Here is a 20,229-nt window from a genome sequence, read left to right as displayed (position 1 = left end):
AACTTGATTAGCAGAGAAGAGTGGGGTCGGAAAGGACCCTCTTGACCCAGCTCCGTCTGCCCCGCGGCCCCTCCTCGCACCTGCTGCCTGCCTTTCTGCCACACTGAAGCCCCCTGTGTCCCGCCCGGGCCTGGCGTGCCCTCCCCCTGCCTGGAGGCACACCTTCATCCTGAGGGGCCCAGTGGAGGCTCCTTGGGGCTCCCGCTGACGCGGAGCTGGGCTTCCTCAGCATCCCCCCTTGTTCTGTGCCGTGTTCTCATCCTCTCCGTGTGGAGGGGGCTCCACGCAGGTGGCTGCCAGGCCCCCTTGTGCATCCCTGGGGTTTGCTCAGTGGGTGAATCGGGATGCACTTTGTTAATAAGGATTTGGGGGAAAGACCCGACAGCAGGGACTTGGGTTTTCGGAAGCAGATAGCCCCTGCCTCGGCCGCCCTCCGACCGGTCCTTTCTCCTCCACAGCACCTCCTCCGCCAAGGGCGCCCAGCCGTTCAGGTCTCGCATGAGCTTGAGGTCGTGGCGACAGAGCACGAACAGGACACCATGGTGGTGAGTGGAGACGTGACTAGGTTTGGCTGCGTCAAGCCCATCAACGTCCACACGGTGGTGAAGGGCCGGCTGCACCTGACCTTGGCTAACGTGGGTAAGAGTCCCTGGCAGCTTTGCCCTTGTTCCTGGGTGGCTACTCTTCTTCCCATTTGGGGCATGAGCCCCCTCAGGACAGGGGTCACATCGTGGGCATCAGCACTCAGTAGGAATTCAGAAGAGCTCTCATTAGCTGACTACTAAGTATGCCCTTGACCGCTGAGCGTCTGCCCTTGACCACTGAGCACCTTCTCTTGACCACTGAACAAATGTCCTTCACCACTGAGCATCTGCCCTTGACCGCTGAGCATCTTCCCTTGACCACCGAGCATCTGCCCTTGACCACTGAGCATCTGTTCTTGACCTCTGAGCCTTCCCCTGACCACTGAGCCTTCCCCTGACCTCTGAGCCTTCCCTGGCACCAGTTGTTTGGTGTTCCTGATTTCTGGTCGGGGTTTGGTATTATTAGCTGTCTCCATCTTGCCCACATTTTATTTCTGGTACTATCCATGGGGCATCGCTGTGACGATCCTCAAATAAGATGACTGGTTTCGGGAGAGAGTTTCATCTGGAGTTTCAGCTCATAGCACTGCCTCATTGTGGAGGAGAGAAGAGAGAACTTTTCCTAAACTTCCGCACCACACAGCTTGGGAACAGAGGGGCAGAGGGATGTGCTTGTTCAGAGCCGAGCACCTTGACCTTACGTCAGATGGTGTCCCAAGAGCTGCTCGTCAGAGACACCGAGGAAAGCCCCAGTCCTCCTTCCTTGTGGGCAGGGGGCTGGGGCTGGGTGTGGCTGGGATGGTTCTGCCTGGGCATTCTGGGGGCTCCACTGAGGACCCTGATGGGACAGGGGACATTAGGCCGGGCATAGCTGCCTGTGCCCGCCTCAGGGCAGAGGCCAGTGTGAGCCCTCGTGGGGCTAGTGACAAGCCCACTCCATCCCCCTCGAGGGGACTGAGGAAGGATTGAAAGCGGGACAACACCAAGCCGTCTGAGGTTTCTGGACTCAAACCTCTCTGTCGTTTTATTGGGGAATTTTCCATTCCTTACAACCCAGCCTGATTTTAGACCTTGAGCCCCATGGGCCCTTTCCACCTGTGCCGACAGCATGGGGCAGGCGGGGCTGGGACGGAACAGCAGGCGTGAGCGCGGAGCTCATTAAGCCAGGTCTCAGGCTTCTGCTCCCTTGTTTACAAATGTAGGATCCCGGGCAGCCTCGAAAACAGACAATATGGAAACGGCAAAACTCAATTAGGTTCTGGAGAAATAAATGAGCTGTGTGTGAGAAGCAGGCATTATTCAAAAGCTCCTACGACTGAGGGGAGTTGCTAGAAGCATTCTGCTTCCAAGATTGTGTTGGTTATTTTTATTTTTAATTCACCAGCCCACAAATGTGCAGTGACTCCAGGTTTTAAAATCTTATCTTCAGAAGAAAGATTAGCTCCATTATGCGTTATCTTAAATTGTTATTTTCATACGTTGCCTGCAAGAGAGAGATAAGCTCGCGGGAAGGGGCCTGAGATACCCAGACAGGGAGGCTGTGAGGCAGAGGACCGGTGCTGCGCGCAGCGCACTTGTACGACGTGGCAGCACTGTGCTTTCCTCTGTACATTCTGCAGTTCTTGAACAAAAAAAAAGTGTCGTGGCTTTTGTTTCTTTTTAAAACCGGTTGTTCTGCAGCGAGTGGCAGGCGCAGGCCAGCAGGTGGGGTGATGCTGTGCAGGCCTTCAGGGTGACAGAGGCAGGGTCGGCGCCTGCCCGGATGGGGCCCTGCCTCTGCATTCACAGCCGCAGCCAAGTGCGAGGCCGCGGATCCGGGCATCTGTCACCCACGCCCAGGTCTCCTGGGACTCTTTCTGTGGGAGAGGCCGTCCTCGTGCTTGTGCTTGGCGGCTCCTCGGCTCAGGCGAGCTTTTTTTTTTTTTTTTTTTTTTTTTTTTGCTGTACGTGGGCCTCTCACTGCTGTGGCCTCTTCCTGTTGCGGAGCACAGGCCCCGGATGCACAGGCTCAGCGGCCATGGCTCACGGGATCCTCCCGGACCGGGGCACGATCCCGTGTCCCCTGCATCGGCAGGCGGACTCTCAACCACTGCGCCACCAGGGCAGCCCTCAGGCGAGCTTTTTGATGCTGTCTCTTTGCCAGCCTCTTCTGAGGCTTTATGGGGTCATTCATCGTGTAGAGATCCCAAGGGCCCCTTTCCTTTCTTTGACCCCATGATCCTGGCTGTGTGTGTGACCACGGCTCCCCTGGGAGCTCCGCTGCCACTGTATCTGCAGGTCTCCCGTGGGGCCTTCCTGGGGGGGGCAGGCTGCCCTGACCCCTGGCTCACGGTCAGGTACCGGGGCTCTCAGGGTGTCTCCCCCGGGCGTGTTTGGGCACAGACGTTTGCAGAAGGGCACAAAGGCCTTGGAACAGCACGACACTCGAGGGCCTGACAGGAGAGTCTGCGACCATCCCAGAGCCTGGGGCCGGGCCCCCCGGAGACCTGCCCTGAGCATCTCGAGCCCCAACTCGTGGTGGGAAAGCAGACTGCTGCTCAGACAGAGGAGAGTGTGGACCTGGAGAGCAGGGAGCTCGAAGGAAACGTGCCTCTGCCCACCCGCCGTTTCTCTGCTGCAAAACGAACTCCAGCCTGAGAGTGGAAAGTGGGATGTGGGCGGGGATCCGGGCGAGTGTCATCGACTCTGTGCTGGTATTTATGTCTCGTGCGGGGCGGGGGGTGTTTTTCGTTCAGGTCACTTGTGTGAACGGAGAGTGGGGAGTCCCAGCTCACTGCCACCTTCCAGGTCACGGGTCATCTCGAATGACGGAGCCACCGGCTTCTCGGGAGGTGGCCTTCTCACGCACGGGGCTCCCAGACGTGAGTGGAGAGACCGAGGGGCCTACGGGTGGAGGCTGGGGGTTGTGCTCGGGGAGGTGGGCGGGCGGTGGGGCAGAGCGAGAGGCGGGGGGCTGCGTGTGCGTGTGTGCGTGTACGTGTGTGCGTGTGCAGGAGCACACGCGTGCGCCTGTGTCGTGGGGCCCTGCCCTCTGGATCTGGGGGCCCGAGCCGTGGCTCCGCCTCCGGCTCAGTGACCTGCAGGCCACGTCGAGTCACCACGTTCGTCAGCCCAGCGCTCTCTAGGCTGGGCCCTGGGGAAGCCGCCGGTGTTACTTGGTGGAGATTACAGTCCTAGGAGTGGCATTTGTTTTCCGGTAGCTGCTTCTCCCCAGGGGAAGGGGACGGGAGGAAAAGGTCGGGATGAACGTAGGCTGTTTTTTAAAAACTAATTTGAAACTCCCCATGTTGGGGAGAAGAGAAGCTTGGGAGATAAACACCTGGGCTTGTGAAAATATCGCATAACACGGAAGTTTTTCCGTCCCCTTTCAAATGACCCCCCAGACCTGAATGTAAGATACTTGCCATTGGAATGAAAGTGGGAGGCGCCCTTTGGGGAGCAGCCCCCAGAGGCTGCAGGTCACCTCATGTGCATCGGAAACTGCCATGAGCGTCTTGTGTTGACGGCCCTTGACTTTGTTGGTCTTGAACCTGTGCCCTGGGTGGGAATTCCAGAGCTGCGGGGGGCAGGACTGGGAGGCCTTTGCTGCCATTTTGGAAGGTCTCCAGAATCCCACGAGTGCCCTGAAACTCCAGCCCAAACTTTATGGGTCCTCATACGTCTTCCCCGGGAGAGCGGCCCGGGTACATTCAGATGCTCAAAGGGGTCCACGCTGCGTGAGCCCGGCAGGCTGAGAGTCTGTTCCGGACCAGCTTCCTCATTTTAATGTTGAAAAAACTGAGACACAGAGGTCAGGTGACATGGCCGGTTGTGTGGTTAAGGGTCGTGAACTTGGATTAGAATCTGGATTTCCTGCTTTGGGGCCAGTGCCTCCCCATCCCCAGCTGGTCCCTTTGGCCACCAAGAGGATGGATGGAGAGCACGGAGCAGGGAGTGCCTCCCATCTCCACCCCCACCCCCCACCCAGGGACAGGTACGAGAGGATTTGTGAAACCCACGGCCTGGGGCCCGGCAGGTCGGGGGCTTCTCTGGGCAGCGCGGGGAGTTGTGACAGTGAGGGTTTGCTGAGGGATCCAGAGCCTCTGGAGTCATCAGTCTTCCAATCCCTATTTTGGTCAAAACCAGAGGGCCGGGCACTCCACCAGAAGCCATGTCTCCACCCCCCGGGCAAGGTTCCGGAAGCAGGAAGTTGTGCCGAGTTTCGCAAGATGCTTCCTGGCTTCAGCAGTGTGGTCCCACACGGTCCCATCACCCCCACGGTCGGGGTGATGCAGTCTGAACACACAAGCCAGTTGATCACCTCCCACCCTGGCCCCTCCCCTCGGGACCGGGGGCCTCGGGCTGCTTGAGCCCGATCCAGGTTGGCGCTTCCGTTCCCATGGAGCTGGACCCCAGACACACGAAAAGTGCTCTTTTGGGGTGACCACTTGAGACGTCTGCACCATCTCATGGCACCCGAAGAACCTGGAAGTAGCATTTGTTTACGTGTGATGGCGGGAGAGGTGGCGGGTGAGGGGAAGCTGCTTCACCACCACGTGGAGCGCATCAGCAGGAGGCAGAGATACTCGAGGACGGGGAGTGGGGTCCAGCCGGCGGAGTTCAGGCTTGCGGTCACTTCCCGTGGCTCTGGGGGTGCCCGAAGGAAGGACAAGGTGCTAAGTTGGGGCGCTCCCTCTCACCTGCCGCCTGTGCTGGGTTTACTGATTGTCCGGGAATCTCACGTGCCAGCTTGTGACGTGGCAGGTGCCACGTGTGCACGCCAGTGGCACAGCCAGTGGTGGGAGGGAGAAAATAGCTCTCCTGCCTGCCGGGGCCTGGCCTATCGTGGCTTCTGTCTGTCGGCTACACAGCTTTCCTGTGGGTCTAGGCTTCGAGTAGAGCCCCCGAAGGAGATGGTGCTCTAGGGGCCCAGCCAGCCAGAGGCAGCCGGGTGCAGAGAGGAGAAGCTCTGGGCTCCACCCACGCCGGCTGGCCCGAGGCCTCAGGGCACAGCTCACGGGAGCCCCCGATTCCTGATCTGAGCTCGGGCCTCCTGATGACCCGCACCCAGCGAGGGTTTGAGGACCTGACAGGACAGCGTGCCTGAGAGCCTGGACGGTGTGCTGGGCATCGGGGGTGCTCGCTGGGGGGGCTGGAGGGGAGCAGGGGCGCGGTCCTGGGCGAGGGCGTCTGGGGAATCCTGAGAGCCTGAGCTTCTGCAACGCTGGCCTTTGCCCTAGCAGACCCCCTAGTGGGCACTAATACATTTGTATCTAAGCACAGAGACAGAATCCCTTCTATGTGAGAGGCTGGTAAGGGGGGGATGCCGTGGAGGGCAGGTGCGTCATTTCCACCCTTACCAGCCTCTGAGGGTTTATGAAAAGCTTGAGGCTTGGCTCTGGAGGGCGTGGAGCCGTGGCTGCTTAGAGAACAGAAACCTTTAACCTCTGGCCCTGCCTTTGAACCTTCCAGCACTGAAAAATGTGGTCCAAGCGCAGAAGCTGGCCGACGTGGACAGTGAGCTGGCCGCCCTGCTCTTCACGCCCCCGTGGCAGCGGACGCGGCGGCCCCAGGGCGCCGGCCGTGAGGGGGACGCCGTGCGCAGGCGCAAGCTGGAGCGCATGAGGGCTGTGCGCCTGCGGGAGCGCGGAGCGGAGCCTGGCCGCTGCGGACCCGGCGCGCTGGTGAGGCTCGGCCCCCGTCCTCGGGAACACTTCGGGAGCAGCCCCGTCCCCGCCCCTCCCCTTGCCTGCGGGCTCTCATCTTCCTGCCGCGTCCTGGTTACAGAGCATGAGACCCGACCTCTCAGCCACCAAGGGAAGTTTTCAGGCCAGAATTACCGGCGCGCTTTGGATAAAAGCTGACTTCTGGGCTCCCCTCCATTGGTTGGGGGGAGTGTCCTTGGAGCCTGGGCTTTTAAGAAAGCTCCGACGGGGATCCTGAGGGTGCCCAGGTTTGGGGAGCAGAGCCATGACAACTTCTACATCACGGGATGTCAGAGTGATCGATCTGGCCAGAATTCCCACCTTAGACTAAAAATCTAAGTAAGACCCTAAGAAATGGCTGTTTACGGGATAGGGAAGCAACAGGGGCCTTCGGATCCTTTCCATTGAGGCAGGTGGGTGTCTGAACAGACGCCGTCCTTCTCAGGGGCCAGGCCTGTGCCCATGGCCTGGCAGACACAGGCAGTGGCCGGCCCTCCCCTGGGGCTCACAGAGGTAGGCAAGGACCCACCCTCAGGGGGGCCGTGGAGGGAGGGAGACAGAAATAAACCAACAAGCAAAAGACCATTCAGGGGGCTTCCCTGGTGGCGCAGTGGTTGAGAGTCCACCTGCCGATGCAGGGGACGTTGGTTCGTGCCCCGGTCCGGGAAGATCCCACATGCCGCGGAGCGGCTGGGCCTGTGAGCCATGGCCGCTGAGGCCAGACAGCCGGCTGGGCGAGCGGGTCCCTGGCAGAGGGCGGCAGAGTCTTGCTGGCCGAGGAGCAGCGCTGTGGCTGTGAGGACGCCTTGAGGGGAGGCCGGCCGTAGGCTGGGCTTGGGGCAGGCCTCCTCCCCGGCCACGGTGCACCCAGGCTGCTCCCTCCTGTGCAGCCTCTGAGGCTCCGCCAGCTGTCACCCGGGGGGGACACAAGCGGTTCCCGCGTCCGGGTGGTTGGGCCCCGCACACGGCAAGTCCTCGGTCCGACAGCTGCCGGTGCATCGTTGTTATTATGATTAATTTGGCTAGTTTCCTCTTATTTGATATGTTCTTTTTAATTTATTTATTTTTGTCTGCGTTGGGTCTTCGTTGCTGCGTGCGGGCTTTCTCTAGTTGAAAGCAGGGGCTACTCTTCGTTGCGGTGCGTGGGCTTCTCATTGCGGTGGCTTCTCTTGTTGCGGAGCATGGGCTCTAGGCGTGTGGGCTTCAGTAGTTGTGGCACACAGGCTCAGTAATTGTGGCTCGCGGGCTCTAGAGCGCAGCAGGCTCAGTAGTGTGGCACACGGGCTTAGTTGCTCTGCGGCATGTGGGATCTTCCCGGACCAGGGGTCGAACCCACGTCCCCTTCATTGGCGGGCAGACTCTTAACCACTGCGCCACCAGGGAAGCCCTGATATGTTCTAATAGAGAAATTAACAGCTCAGAACCCTCATTTTGAATACAGCCGTGAGCTTGGAAGTGATTGGATTTCCAAATACAAGAAAAATTTCCACTAAATTGTAATGATTTCCTGGGTTCGTAGCGCTGGAGAATTTTGAGGTGAAGGTAACTTGATGTATCAGATATGCGGTAGTCTCTCTCCCTTCCAGAGCTTTTTAGCCTTCTTTGAAGAAGGGATGGGAGTTCTACGAAATCAGTGGGTCCTTGGGAAGAGAGTCGACAGGAGCCATGCCCCGGCTGGCCCTGCACATGCCTGATGAGGGTGTGGAACCGTGTGTGACCTCTTGTGCGGCGCGGAGGCTGAGGGCAGCTGGGGTGCAGCTCTCTCTCCCTGATGGTCAGATTTGAGGGAGGCTGAGGGTCTCAGGGTTTCCTGGGGGCGGTGGTGAGCCTGGGGCCAGGAGCACAGAGTGTGGGGCTGACAGGCCTGCTTTGGAGTCCCTGCGGTGCCCTGGGACAGTCACAGCACAGAGTGTGGGGCTGACGCCTGCCTTGGAGTCCCTGCGGTGCCCTGGGACAGTCACAGCCTCCCTGTGAGGGTCACCCGGCTCAACCTGTGTGCAGTGCTCGGGACGGCGGCTGCCCTAGCGACAGCGCTCAGTCCCTGCGTCCTCTCTCCTCTGCGTACCCTCTACAGGGACACCCCAGCAGCTCCGGGATTGCCCCTCACGCTAGCAAATTGGTGGCACTAGTCCCACGTTCCGTGTTGTCAAAACGTGCCAAGTGCCATGGAAGAGAGGACTTTACTTTCCAGAAATGCCAGCACTTGGCCCACGGGTCTCCCTGCCCATCCCTGGACCTGTCACGGGACCACAGTGCGAACTGCTGCCTCTTGGGGTCTGAGCGGTCCAATACGTGTCATCGCCTCTGCCTGCATGGGTTTTGAATTAAGAAAGAAGACAGGTCTATGGCAAAAAGAGACCAAAACATCAACTCTGTTTCACTGGTGGCTCTAGTCATCGGGGAAGCTGTTGCTGGAGGGTTGGCTCGCGTCTGTGCGAGGCTGAGCCTGCGGTTAACGGCAGCCTCACGCAGTCTGGGTCATGCCAGGTGACCCCACAGGTGGATTCTTCTTTCCAGCCTTTCCACCTGGCCAGGGGCCGTGTGGGCACCTGATGCCCTGGGGCCACACTGGCTCGGCCTGTGGCTTTTACCCACCAGGCCTGCGGAAAACCAGGGAGTGGCCGTTACGGTGCCCGCCTGGGTGGTCAGTCTGACGGGCCAGTCCTGTGCTCACCTCCATGTGGCCTGTCCCCTAGAGCCCTCGTCCCAGGGCAATACAGGTTGTGTCCTTGGCAGGTCAGAACAACCCGCTGTCTCAAGTCGAGGTTGAAAAGCCGAGCTCTGTCTCTCACCCTAAATTACATCTGGCCGTGCTGCCCAGCCCAGCCTGGTAGAGACTCCATCCCGCCGAGAAGCTCTGATCATAAAATGCCCACGTAGGGAGGCCTCAGATGTCAACATGACCACCCTCCCGGTTTTAAATCCCCAGGGAGAAACTAAAGGCCCAGCTTCAATTCCCCTGCTGGGGAAAGGCCAAAGTTTTGGATACTGGAAAGTCAGTCTCCAAAACAATTTAAGTGAGAGGTCAGGTTTGGTCCTCACCTTCTGAGTTAGAGTCCGAAGGCCTTTAGATGCCTGGGCCTCGTTGGTTTTGGAGGCCCTCAGCGCCCAGCTGCCTCCCTAGCACGTGGGCATACGCCTTCTAGGTCTCGGGCTTGCAAAGCAGCCTCCGACGGGCCTCGCTTTTTACTGCAAGGCACCCGAGAAAGATAAGCCTGTCCCCAGCCTCTAGAACACATGTGGGGTGGCCAAGCCCATTGAAACATAAGGCATTGGAAGAAGGAGGTGGATGAAGGACCCACGCTGAGCCCACCAAGGCAGCGTGCCTGGGTCTGGACCCTGGCCCAGCTTGCGGTCAGTCAGGCCCGGCCACAGCCCCTCCTGGGGACTCTGCTTGCAGACGGGACTCCCGCTGTCACACTGGAGGCCTGGCCAGTGAGCTGGTCACCCGCCTTAGTTTGGGGACCATTCTTTCCTCTTTTATTGGTAGCTTCTGCTCTTAATTCCCAGTGTGCCCAGGTGGGTGGTTGGAGTCTCGGGGGCATGTGGGCAGAGCCCTCCTTCCACGGGTGCATCACCTGTGGGCAGAGGGAAGCCGGGGTGCTGCAGATGGGTGGCCCCATTCCCTGTCCCCCGGAGCTGTAGGTGGCCATTCCCAGCTGACCCCGTGTCGGTGGTGGAGGGGTGGTGATTCCAAGGAGATGTGGTGTTTGGGGCAGGTGGGGAAGGGGCCAGGGAACAGCCCCCAAGCAGCAGGGCGCCCCGGGACCGTGGCCTCACTTCGGCCCCTGTGTCCGCAGGCCCAGCAGAGCATCCGTGCCCAGCACACTCGGGACCTGCAGCTCATCGCCGCCTACCGGGAGCGCACCAAGGCCGAGAGCATTGCCAGCGCGCTGAGCATGGCCATCACCACGCGGCACACCATCCGTGCCACGCTGGGCGCCGCCGAGTTCTTCGAATTCGCTCTCAGGAACCCCGACAACACGCAGCACACCGTGACCATCTCGATCGACAGCGCTGAGCTCAGGTGGGAGGGCGGGGCGCCCCCTCGGGCCCCCAGCCCCGCCCGAAAGCCGAGCTGGTCTCGCCCTCACGGGTCCTGGGACCGACTGGGAAGGACATTGTGCCCAGCGCCGTCTCCCCTCCCTCCAGCCTCATCCTGGACGGTCAGGAGTGGCGGTACTTCAAAGAGCTGTTCGGCCTGCACACGCCCCTGGAGGAGGACATGTTCCACCGGCGGGGCAGCCTGGCCCCCCAGCTCTTCCTACGCCCCCGGGAGATGGTCCACATCCCCTTCAAGTTCCAGACCTTCTCTGCGGGTCCGCGGGCCTCGGCGCAGGTGGGGAAGGCCATTCTTCCCGTGCCGAGGGGGCTGGCTGGGCACCGGGGAAGCCCCTTTGCCAAGTAACCTGGGAGATGGGGGCCTCCTCCCGTGCGGTGGGAGGGTTAGCCTTCGGCCGTCCCCCGCCCCACCTGCCTCTCCACACGTCCTGGCACCTACGCTGTGCCCAGTGGCCTCGTGGTTCACCTGGGTTCAGGAGAGGCTGGACCACCTCCTCTTCAGTCTCTTTGCTAAACTGGTAGAAGAGCCTTCCTTAAACCTCAGAAGAGCTAGTGTTTTCTGAACTCCCCAGTTACTACTGTTTGCCCACTTCTCACGTAGCGTTTGCTCCCCGACGTGAACCGCAGAGACTCTGGGGTTTCACGTCAGGGTGCGAGCAAGCACGTGCTTTGCTAGGGCGGACGCGGCGTGCACGTTTCTTCCTGACCTTGTGAGGTCAGCTCTGTAGGGCAGGGGTCATCACTGAGACGGGCGTGAGAGGCTCACAGGTTTCAGTGCAGGCTCTTTGGATGCACTTTTGGGGCAAGAGGTCATCAGGACCGTGGTGAAGGTGTCAGACCTCTGGCTTCGGGTGGAGCTGGGTTACGGGACCTGACCACCCCCACCCCCACCCCCCCGCCACAACTCACACGGCCTCCGCTTCCTCTTTGGGGCTGTGAGCCGGTTAATAACAGCAGCCGCCTGGGGTTCACTCTGAGCGTAAACGAGACCCCGGGACCCTGGGCCCAGGGCGGCGACCGTTCCTACAGGCGGAGGCCCCACTGGTAGGAAGACTTGCCTGTCACCCAGCCCCATCTCATGACCTGGGGGCTCCCTGGTTTCTCACAGGCCTCTGCTGAGCTGAGACTCGAGAGGGACACGGACGCTGGGTCATCTCGTAAGTCCAGCACGATGCCCACGAAACACGCCAAGGTAGGGGGGTAGACCGCCCATCCAATGTTCCCAGGTCTTGCAGTGCCAGCCAGGGCTCTTGTGAGAGCACCAGGTGAAGTGCATCATGGGTTCTGCTGTTTGTTACTAATGGTAAACAGGACTCAGTCCCATTGCCACCTCAGGGCGGCTCGTTGGCAGGGCACACTTTTCAACCCCCTGCCTGCCGATGGGATGTCCTTAGGGGAGGTTGGGACACTGTCGTTTTGTAGGAATTTCTGAAGTTTTCTTGTTGTTGTTTGTTTGGTAGACAGATGCCTTTTATAGGAGGTTGAAAGTAAAAACAGAAACACTTTTACGCCCGCCGCCCCCACCCTCACCCAGGGACAGATTCGGTGCAGTTGCAGACTGAGGACCTGGCAGCCCTGTGTCCACAGCCCTGTCCTCGGGGGAGATTGGCTGGGTTTTATTTAAATGTGGAGCCGCAGCTTTGCCTTTGTCTAAAGGATGTGTCGGCTCTTTATTTAGGGCTATAAATTAAATCTGAGAGGCTAATACGTTTTTCCTTACATGAGTTTGGAGTTTTAAAACAAATCCCAGATATCTTATTCAGCGTGTATCTCTAACAGATAAGGACTTAAAAAAAAAGAACAAAAACCTGGCTACGTGACATCACTGCCCCCAAATTAGTAACAGATCCTCAGGACGGCCCGATGTCCAGTCCGTGCTGGTCACTCATCTTATCACGGTCGGTCTGTGGGAGTTGGGGCCTGCTGTCCTCAATGCTCTGTCTGTGGAGATGCTGGGGGTGGGCCGGCCTCCGTGGGCCGACCACGGCTTCACGTGCAGAGGCCACAGTGGGTGGCTGTTCATGGTGGCTGACGTGTCCGCTAAGGGTCCACTGCCCACATCCGTTATCCCACCAGGTGGAAAGCGGTGAAATCCTCTCACTGTTCTTGTACTTACTAGCTGTGACTCTTCTATAAACAAGAGCTTTCCCCATCAGCCGTTTGGTTACCCTGAATATATTGATACTTAATACCGGAAGGTCAGGATAAATGTTGGGTTCTTTCCCTTTATTTATCAATTGTAAAAATAATGAGTCGTGCCCTGGGAACATCCAAAGATGGTCAGTTTTTTGGGGGTCTTATTATGAACTCGTGGTTTTATATTTGCTGTGTGGCAGGCACTGGGCTGTAAAACTGTCCTCTCTCTGGCCACGGCCATACCTTTCAAGTCAGCGCCTGTGTCTTTTTTTTTTAAACAGCTCTTTATTTTGAAATGTTCTCAAACTTAGACAAAAGTTAAAAGAATAGTGCAAAGAGTTCTCATGAATTATTTACCCAGATTTCCCAGTTGTTGACATTTTATATTTGCCTTATCATTCTGTGTCTATATTTATCCTTATTTTTTTCTGAACAATTTGAGAATAAGTTATGGACAAACTTCCCCATTGTTCCATGAAATTTAGAGCTCCTGTGTCCTGAAAATAAGGACACTCTGCTCCATAACCACAGTAGAACCGGGGAAATCAGGAAATTGGCACTGATACAGTCTCATCACAGACCCCGCTTGCACTTTACCAAATATCCCAACACTGGATCCCTCACCCGCCCAGGGTCCCGCGGTGCATCCGGTGGTCCCGCCCTAGCTTTCCTTGCCTCTCACGGCCTCGGTCCTTTTGAAGTGCACAGGTCATTTCTGCCACCTGCCGCTCAGTCTGGGTTTGTCTGGTGTTTGCTCGTCGGTGGGTTCAGGCCGTGCATTCAGGGCAGGAAAAGCACAGACGTTTTGCTGTGTTCTTCTCAGAACCTCTTATTGGGAGAGACACAATGTTGATTTGCTCTATTACCAGTGATGTTAATTTAACTCTCTTACTTGGTTAAGATGGTGTCTGCCAGGCTCCTTCAAGGTAAAATTAATTAAGAAATATTTTATAGTTGATAATTAGTAATGGGGAAGTATTTTTTCAGGAGATACTCAGGCTCTGTAAATGTCCTGCTTCTCATTCAGCTTCTGCTGCTAGTTTTAATATCCACGATGCTTCTTTCTTTTTTAAACCGAAGTGTAGTTGATTTACAATGTCGTGCCAGTCTCTGCTGTACAGCAAAGTGACCCAGTTATACACAGGGACATTCTTTTTAAAATTTCTTCACTGGCGATTCTTGCACGATGGTTGCCCATTGGTGACTTGCAGATTTCGTCATTCCTTCCATGTTCTAAGTGAGGCAGCCCTTTGCCTTCATCCGTTCATTCCTGAAATTTGTTTGTCGGCATTATGGACCATGAATTCCTGTTTCATTCAGTGGCTTGTAATTTGTTCCTGTCTGTCTTTGTTTTGCTGCTCATCTTGTCCCTGGTTCACCGGCGGCTTTGGCTTCAAGCTGGCCCCTCTGTCCTTTTGACGTGTCCCTGTCATTCTTGGAGCACTTCCTTCGTGCCTGGCGCCCAAGGTGTTCCAGAGTCGTCTTCCATTTTCCTGCCCCATTTCTGGAATCAGCCGTTTATCTAAGGCTTCTTTTAGTGGAGAGCGGTGTTTAGAAACCGAAGTCTGGGTACTGAGAGGGCTCATTACAACTGGGGTGCCCTTGCTTCCGGTCCTTCGAGCAGAGAGAGCTGAGGAGTGTATGTCTGTGTGTGTGTCTGTGTGTGTCTGTGTGCACGACAGCTAAATAAATGGTCGGTCATTGTGGAGCTGAAGTCCCAGCGTAGCGGTGAAATTCCGGCAGGAGTGTCAGGGCACAGCTGTGGGGGATGAGGGTGCAGTGGTGGGGCTCGCCTCCCAGCAGATGTGGGAAGAGACGCGCGGGGCAGTGGCTTTCAGGTGATGGTCCAAGAAGGCAGAACCGACACTGTGGGTCGCTTAAAGACCCAAAGAGGGGAGAATGGTGAAGAAAAACGGGGGGGACGGTGATCACGAGTTCAGGAGGGGCTCCCTGGGGCGGACGGGCAGGATGGTGAGGACGCAGAGGCTGAGCAGTGTGCACCGTGTGCCTGTTCCAAGCCCACGTGGCCTCGTGGGTGGCTGCCCAGTTATAATTTGTCCTGTTACACATCTAAAAGATTTCATAATAAAACCCACCAAAGTGGAAGAGTGTCCTTTCCCACGTGGAAGGTTTGTCTGGGCGCCCGAGCTTGGCGCCAACCGACGTGGGAAGGGGGTTGGCTGTGTGCCGCCCTCTGTCCTGGGCCCTGAGAGCTCACTGGGCTGGCCGAGTCCTGGAATAAAGACACCGGCTGCATCGTGTTCCCAATTAGGACCTGTATTAGACAAATAAATCTTTTTAGTAAGTAACTTTTTTTTTAAAGGAAGTTTGTATTTCTGGCCCTTTGGGTTTAAGCACAGCCCCCTTTTACCGTCTGGGGGACATGCTCTGCTCCCACCCATGAGGACCTGGTGAGGTTAGTATCCAGATGCTTGCAGAACGACTTCCCAGCCTGCAGGCAGCGGGTGCGTCGGTGGGGGACTTGGGGCCGCAGACCTTTCTCGCTGGTCTTCTTGGCACGTCCCTCCCCTCCGGGAAGTGGCAGGAGTGGCAGCCGTGCGTGGTCTGAGCATGTGGACCCTGTGTTGGGCCAGTCCTCGCAGGTGGGCACCTGCGGCTGCAGACCCCGTGCATCTGACCACGCCTGTCCTTCCCACTTCGTGGGCGTGAGCGGACCCCATGGGGACCCCTGTCCCTGTCCGTCCGGGGAGGCGCCGTGCACGCAGCTGCCCACAGCCCTCGTGTGGGTCCTGATGCTGCACCGCCTGCTCTCCTGGCAGGTCCTGTTCTGCGCAGGCAACGGCAAGCCCCTCGCTGTGCTCTGCCTGACCGTGGAGCTGCAGCCGCACGTGGTGGACCAGGTCTTCCGCTTCTACCACCCAGAGCTCACCTTCCTGAAGAAGGCCATCCGCCTGCTGCCCTGGCACACGCTTCCAGGCAGGTCCCGCTGTCCCCACGGCTGGCATTTGGCAGGTTCAACAGGTGGAAAAGGTGACAAGTGGTGTCCTTACATCATCCTGCGATGCTCTTTAACAACACAGGGTACAGCTGTAAATTCTGCCACTTGCCTCAGTCGTTTGATTGTTTGACATGGTGACCTTCTCACTTCCTCTGAGATGACAGGCGCCCTTGGCAGGCTGATTGCATTCTGAAATCCACAGCCCTGGGAAGGTTGCCTGGCCTCTGGCGTCAGGCTCTGCTCTGCCCTCGGTCCTGGGCCTGGAGAGCTCTCCGGGCTCCCCTGCACCTGCTGATTCATTGCCAGCCGGTGCCTTTAGAACACATCCGAGCCGTTTACACCTGGCACTGGCTCCATGGCACCCCGCTTCCTTTTGGTTGGTCTCTTGGGGTGAGTCCCCGGGGAGGCGGCTCGGAACGGAAGGGCCAGTGTCCACGCAGGCAGCAGTGTCCATCCCCCAGCAGGTTTCGTGGAACACCTGTGATGGCCCAGGCTTTCGGGAAAAGACATTTGTTGTGATATTCCCCACTCCAGGTGCTCCCGTGGGGATGCCCGGTGAGGACCCCCCGGTCTACGTACGATGTAGTGACCCGAATGTCATTTGCGAGACCCAGAACATGGTAAGTTCTGTAGCGCCCTCCCGGGAAAACCCTTCCCCTCCAGGTCCCACCCACTATCTGCACCCCTGGTCTCCTGCAGCCTCTTCATTTGAGGTTTTTGCTTAAGTGGTTTCTTTCTAAGATGCTGAAGGGCTACCTTGACATCCTCAGGAGAGCTTTATGAATGAGTTTTCATTTCTTCTGCTAGCAGGTCACTTCCTTGATTGTCTGAATTTCAATTAAAAAAAAAAAGACATGAAGCAAACTGAATAAAGTGAGTGGTGATTAAGGCACTTATTAATTGCCTTTGTGTAAGGATAACGGCCATAATCATGTTATGATTGGTTAGGAAACTGGGTGGAATCTCCTGCAGAATGTAATTATTAAACTCAATATGAAATCAAGAGGGTAATGACTTTTCTCTTTTGTAGTGACAAAAACAGTGAATTCTGATGAGTACAGAAAATGAAAACCGTGTTGGGGGAGGGGGCCTGGTTCACACCTGCGTTTGCTTCCTGCGGACTTGGGGGACTGGGGTCAGAGCAGAGAGGCAGTAGTGTGGCCGTGATGTGCACCCCCACCCCTGTCTGGCAGGGCCCCAGGGAGCCACAAGACGTGTTCCTGAAGGTGGCCAGTGGTCCCAGCCCGGAGATCAAAGACTTCTTTGTCACCATTTACGCGTGAGTACGTGGGCCCTGGTGGTCTGGAGGGTGGGAGAAGGCAGTGAGGAGGCAGGCTGGGGACTGCTGGCGGCACTGGAAGTGGGCCAGCCCTGGCTGCCTCTAAACTTGTGGCGGGGCTGGGGGCCATCAGGCCTTTGACCACATGAAGTGAGGTTCTCAGACTGGCTGGGGTCTTGCAAGGGCGCCTCTGCTCAGAGCGGCACCACAGCCTAAGGGACACGTTGGGAGCCCAGCCAGGAGAGAAACTCGAGGCTGCTTCTGCCCCAGCACAGTGCCAGGACGGCGCAGGCAGCCCTCGTCCCTGGGGTCCCCTCCCCGAGTCCGAGGGAATGCAGGCGGCGGTCCTGCCCAGGCCCCCCAAGGGGAGGTGGAAGGTGACATCATTTCCTTTGATGCCCGAGGACTGGGTGAAATGACCCCGGTCCCTTTACCTTTTCCTCTAAGTCGTATCTCCCAGCCCTCGAGACGCTTTAAAACTGGTGCAGGCTGGAGGGTTTGGTGCAGCCCGCCGGGAACGGGTGGGTCTCCTGTGCTGAGTGTCCACCCGGCCGAGGGGCAGCACCCAGCCTGCACCTGCTGTGTGGTGGCCACAGACTGTTGTCCTGACGGCCCGTGGGCAGGTGATGCTGAGCCCCATTTACAGCCAAGGGTCAGTGTCCTTGGGCACCAGGCAGCTAATGTGGGCCCCAGGCTCAGGCCCACGTGACCTCCAAGCCCACGTTCTCATCCACGCTGTGCTGCCCACGGACTTTGCTCCAGGCCTGGTTTGGGATTAAGCTGGCCTAGGTGCACATCTGCAGAAGCCCACGTTGCCTGGCCTCCAGAGTATCTGTTCAGGGTCAAAGTCACACAGAGGCTGCAGACCCGCCTGAGAGCTTCCACCTTGGAGGGAAGGTGGCCGAGCGGGTGACGGCGGCTGGACCCCAGCCCGCCCTCCTGGCCGCCTTTTCAGCTTCCTCGGGGCTCCTCCCCGTGGTTGGTGTACTGCCCTCGCCCGACCGTGAGTGACTTCTGCCCGCGCAGGGACCGCTGGCTGGCGACGCCCGTCCAGACTTGGCAGGTCCACCTCCACTCCCTGCAGCGCGTGGATGTCTCCTGTGTCACAGGCCAGCGGACCCGCCTGGCCCTTGTCCTTCGGGGGATGCAGACAGTTAGGAAAGTGAAGGCTTTCAGCTCCCACCCCCAGGAGCTGACGGTATGGCCTTCAGCAGGGGTGCGTGGGGTTGGTTCTTGGGTTTTGCGGGTGTCCCCTGGTCCCTCCCCACCCTTGCCCACCCCGGGGAGGGGGTGGGAGCTGGGCTGCGGCCTGGTGGTCGGTCCTGAAGACTTTGATAGAGTCTTCATTCAGATCCCCTTTGTGAGATGTGCACCGTGGGATGAGAGACACGTAAGCCCTGAAGGTGAATTTGTAGAATTGTTGGGAGGTAAATATTAACAGTTACTCTGGAATCAGTGCGGCTGCAACCGTACATCTGGATAACGAGGGTGACGTGGACGCCCTGCCAGCAGGCCGGGGTTCAGAGCTGGGTCTGGCTAAGCTCTCTCTCCTGAGGCCGCTCTGACACTGAGGGGGTCACACTGTGCACAGATGGGGACACAGACTGTGACCCGCAGGCATGGGTGCTGGTGGTGAGGTCCGGTCTGGCCTCAGATCGGGCCTTCTTACCTCTGACCCCATGCAGGCCAGGGGACCTCCCGCCCAGCGCAGGGGTTCCCCTGGGACCCTCTCAGCCCCTGGGCTGCGCGCCCAGGAAACCCCTCGTCTGCACGACTCGAGGGGCTGCCTCCCGACCTGCTTCTCCTCTGTTGTTCCTGAAGACGGACCCCAAAGGCGTCTTCGTGCTGCCCCCTCACGGGGTGCAGGACCTGCACGTGGGCGTGAGGCCCCGCAGGGCGGGCAGCCGCTTCGTGCACCTCAACCTGGTCGACGTGGACGCCCACCAGCTGGTGGCCTCGTGGCTCGTGTGCCTCTCCTGCCGCCCACCCCTCATCTCCAAGGTCTGCCGTGAGACGCGCGTGGGCCACGCGGTTCGGGTGGTGTGTCCTGTGACCCGGCCTGCCCAGATCCGGGCCGACGTTTCCTCCTCCCGGCCCCTCTGGCTGGGGGCCTGGGGGGTGGGTGTTTCCTCCTGTACCGTGAGCCCCTCGACCGGGAACTCGGGGGGCTTGTCTGCCGTATTTACTCAGCGTCTGGGGCTCAGGAGCGCAGGGCAAGCTTGGGAAGAAGTGGCTGGAGAAGGATCCCGGGGCCAACTCCTGCCCTCCCCACAGGCCTTTGAGATCACGCTGCCTGCGGGGGCCGGGAAGGGCGCCAACAAGCGCATCACCTATACCAACCCCTACCCCTCCCCGAGGGCCTACCGCCTGCACAGCGACCATCCCCGCCTGCTGCAGTTCAAGGAGGACGCCTTCCAGGTGCGGGGCTGCACAGGGTGGGGGGCCTGGGCACTGCTTCTCCCGGGACCCTGCCTTGGGGGCGTCAGCAGTCCTGGGGGAGAACGGCCTGTGGCCCGAGTGAGGCGCTTGCGGCCCCCAGGGGCACCGTCTGCTGAACTCTGCCTGGGCCTCTGACCCAACACCCAGGCCCCGGCAGGGGCAGCCCTGGGGGCAACCTTCCCTGCAGTGTTGCAACAGTTTCATCCAGACTGCCTGGCACGTTAGGCCTTTATCTCCTGTGACTCTTTCAGGGAAAGTGAGCAGCAGCTCGGGCGACCCGGGTCTGTCCCTCGCTGGAGGGTGTAGTGACGCGTTTCCGGGGCTTTGGGAGGAGTAGCCGGGAGGGCTTTGACAGTGACGCTGGGAAACTTGGTTCAGATCGTGAGTGTATGTTCTGGGGCCTGCGAGCCTGGGGAATGTGTGTACGCCTGTGTGGAAGTGGCTGGAAGAGGGAGAGGGGGGTCGGCAGGGTGGGCGCTAGGACGGCGACGCTTCTTGCCAGGTCGGGGGAGGCGAGACCTACACCATCGGCCTGCGGTTCGCGTCCCGTCAGACGGCCGGGGAGGAGGAGATTCTGATTTACATCAATGACCACGAAGACAAAAACGAGGAGACGTTTTGTGTGAAGGTCATCTACCAGTAAAGGAGCGGCGGGGGCCGTCCTGCCGCTGTTCGGGGTCAGGCTCCTGTCCCAGAACTCGGCACCGTGGACTGGGCTGAGGGAGGTGGGGGTCGCCGCGCCCCTAGCCGTTTGCGATGCTCCCCCCAGTCAGGCTGCTGCCAGTACCGACCGCGTAGCAGCCCCACTGGAGTCCTGACCGTGAGCGTGCGCGCCCAGTGAACCCGGGGCCCGTTTCTCTCTGCGGCACACGGGGGATTGTCGCCATCTGTGACGTTAGGATTTACTGTCAGCAAAATGTATTTTCTGAGTCATTTTAAATGATAAAATTATGTTTTTAAACTGAGTTTTATACAAACACTATTATTTGCTATGTAATGTTTTTTATGCTGGTATTATTTCACATCTTTTAAAAACGTTGTACGAAATACTAAATTTTTACACGGTTTCTCTTTTGGCAGTTTTCT

The 20,229-nt window shown here is 58.4% G+C and overlaps 1 protein-coding gene across 13 annotated transcripts in view; it reads left to right on the top strand.

Annotated features, from left to right (window-relative positions):
- Positions 1–20,229, top strand: part of NPHP4 (nephrocystin 4) — a 148,802-nt gene that overhangs the window by 115,872 nt on the left and 12,701 nt on the right. For 10 of the 13 annotated variants that reach the window (XM_067718151.1, XM_067718190.1, XM_067718225.1 and 7 more), the window contains 12 exons: positions 459–639; positions 3,320–3,445; positions 6,036–6,247; positions 10,069–10,295; positions 10,421–10,607; positions 11,439–11,522; positions 15,247–15,403; positions 15,960–16,045; positions 16,619–16,704; positions 17,731–17,902; positions 18,526–19,122; positions 19,646–20,210. In XM_067718151.1, coding sequence (XP_067574252.1) covers positions 459–639; positions 3,320–3,445; positions 6,036–6,247; positions 10,069–10,295; positions 10,421–10,607; positions 11,439–11,522; positions 15,247–15,403; positions 15,960–16,045; positions 16,619–16,704; positions 17,731–17,902; positions 18,526–19,122; positions 19,646–19,786 — 2,256 coding nt within the window. In that variant the 3' untranslated portion in view covers positions 19,787–20,210. Of the gene's footprint in view, positions 1–458; positions 640–3,319; positions 3,446–6,035; positions 6,248–10,068; positions 10,296–10,420; positions 10,608–11,438; positions 11,523–15,246; positions 15,404–15,959; positions 16,046–16,618; positions 16,705–17,730; positions 17,903–18,525; positions 19,123–19,645; positions 20,211–20,229 lie in introns of those variants that run through there. The other 3 variants (XM_067718179.1, XM_067718197.1, XR_010938909.1) reach the window with 3 other exon arrangements.

This window comes from Pseudorca crassidens, chromosome 2 (assembly GCF_039906515.1).
Source record: "Pseudorca crassidens isolate mPseCra1 chromosome 2, mPseCra1.hap1, whole genome shotgun sequence".
NCBI lineage: Eukaryota > Metazoa > Chordata > Mammalia > Artiodactyla > Delphinidae > Pseudorca > Pseudorca crassidens.
Note: the sequence above shows the minus strand (reverse complement) of the source record. Positions and strands in the feature narration are given on the sequence as shown.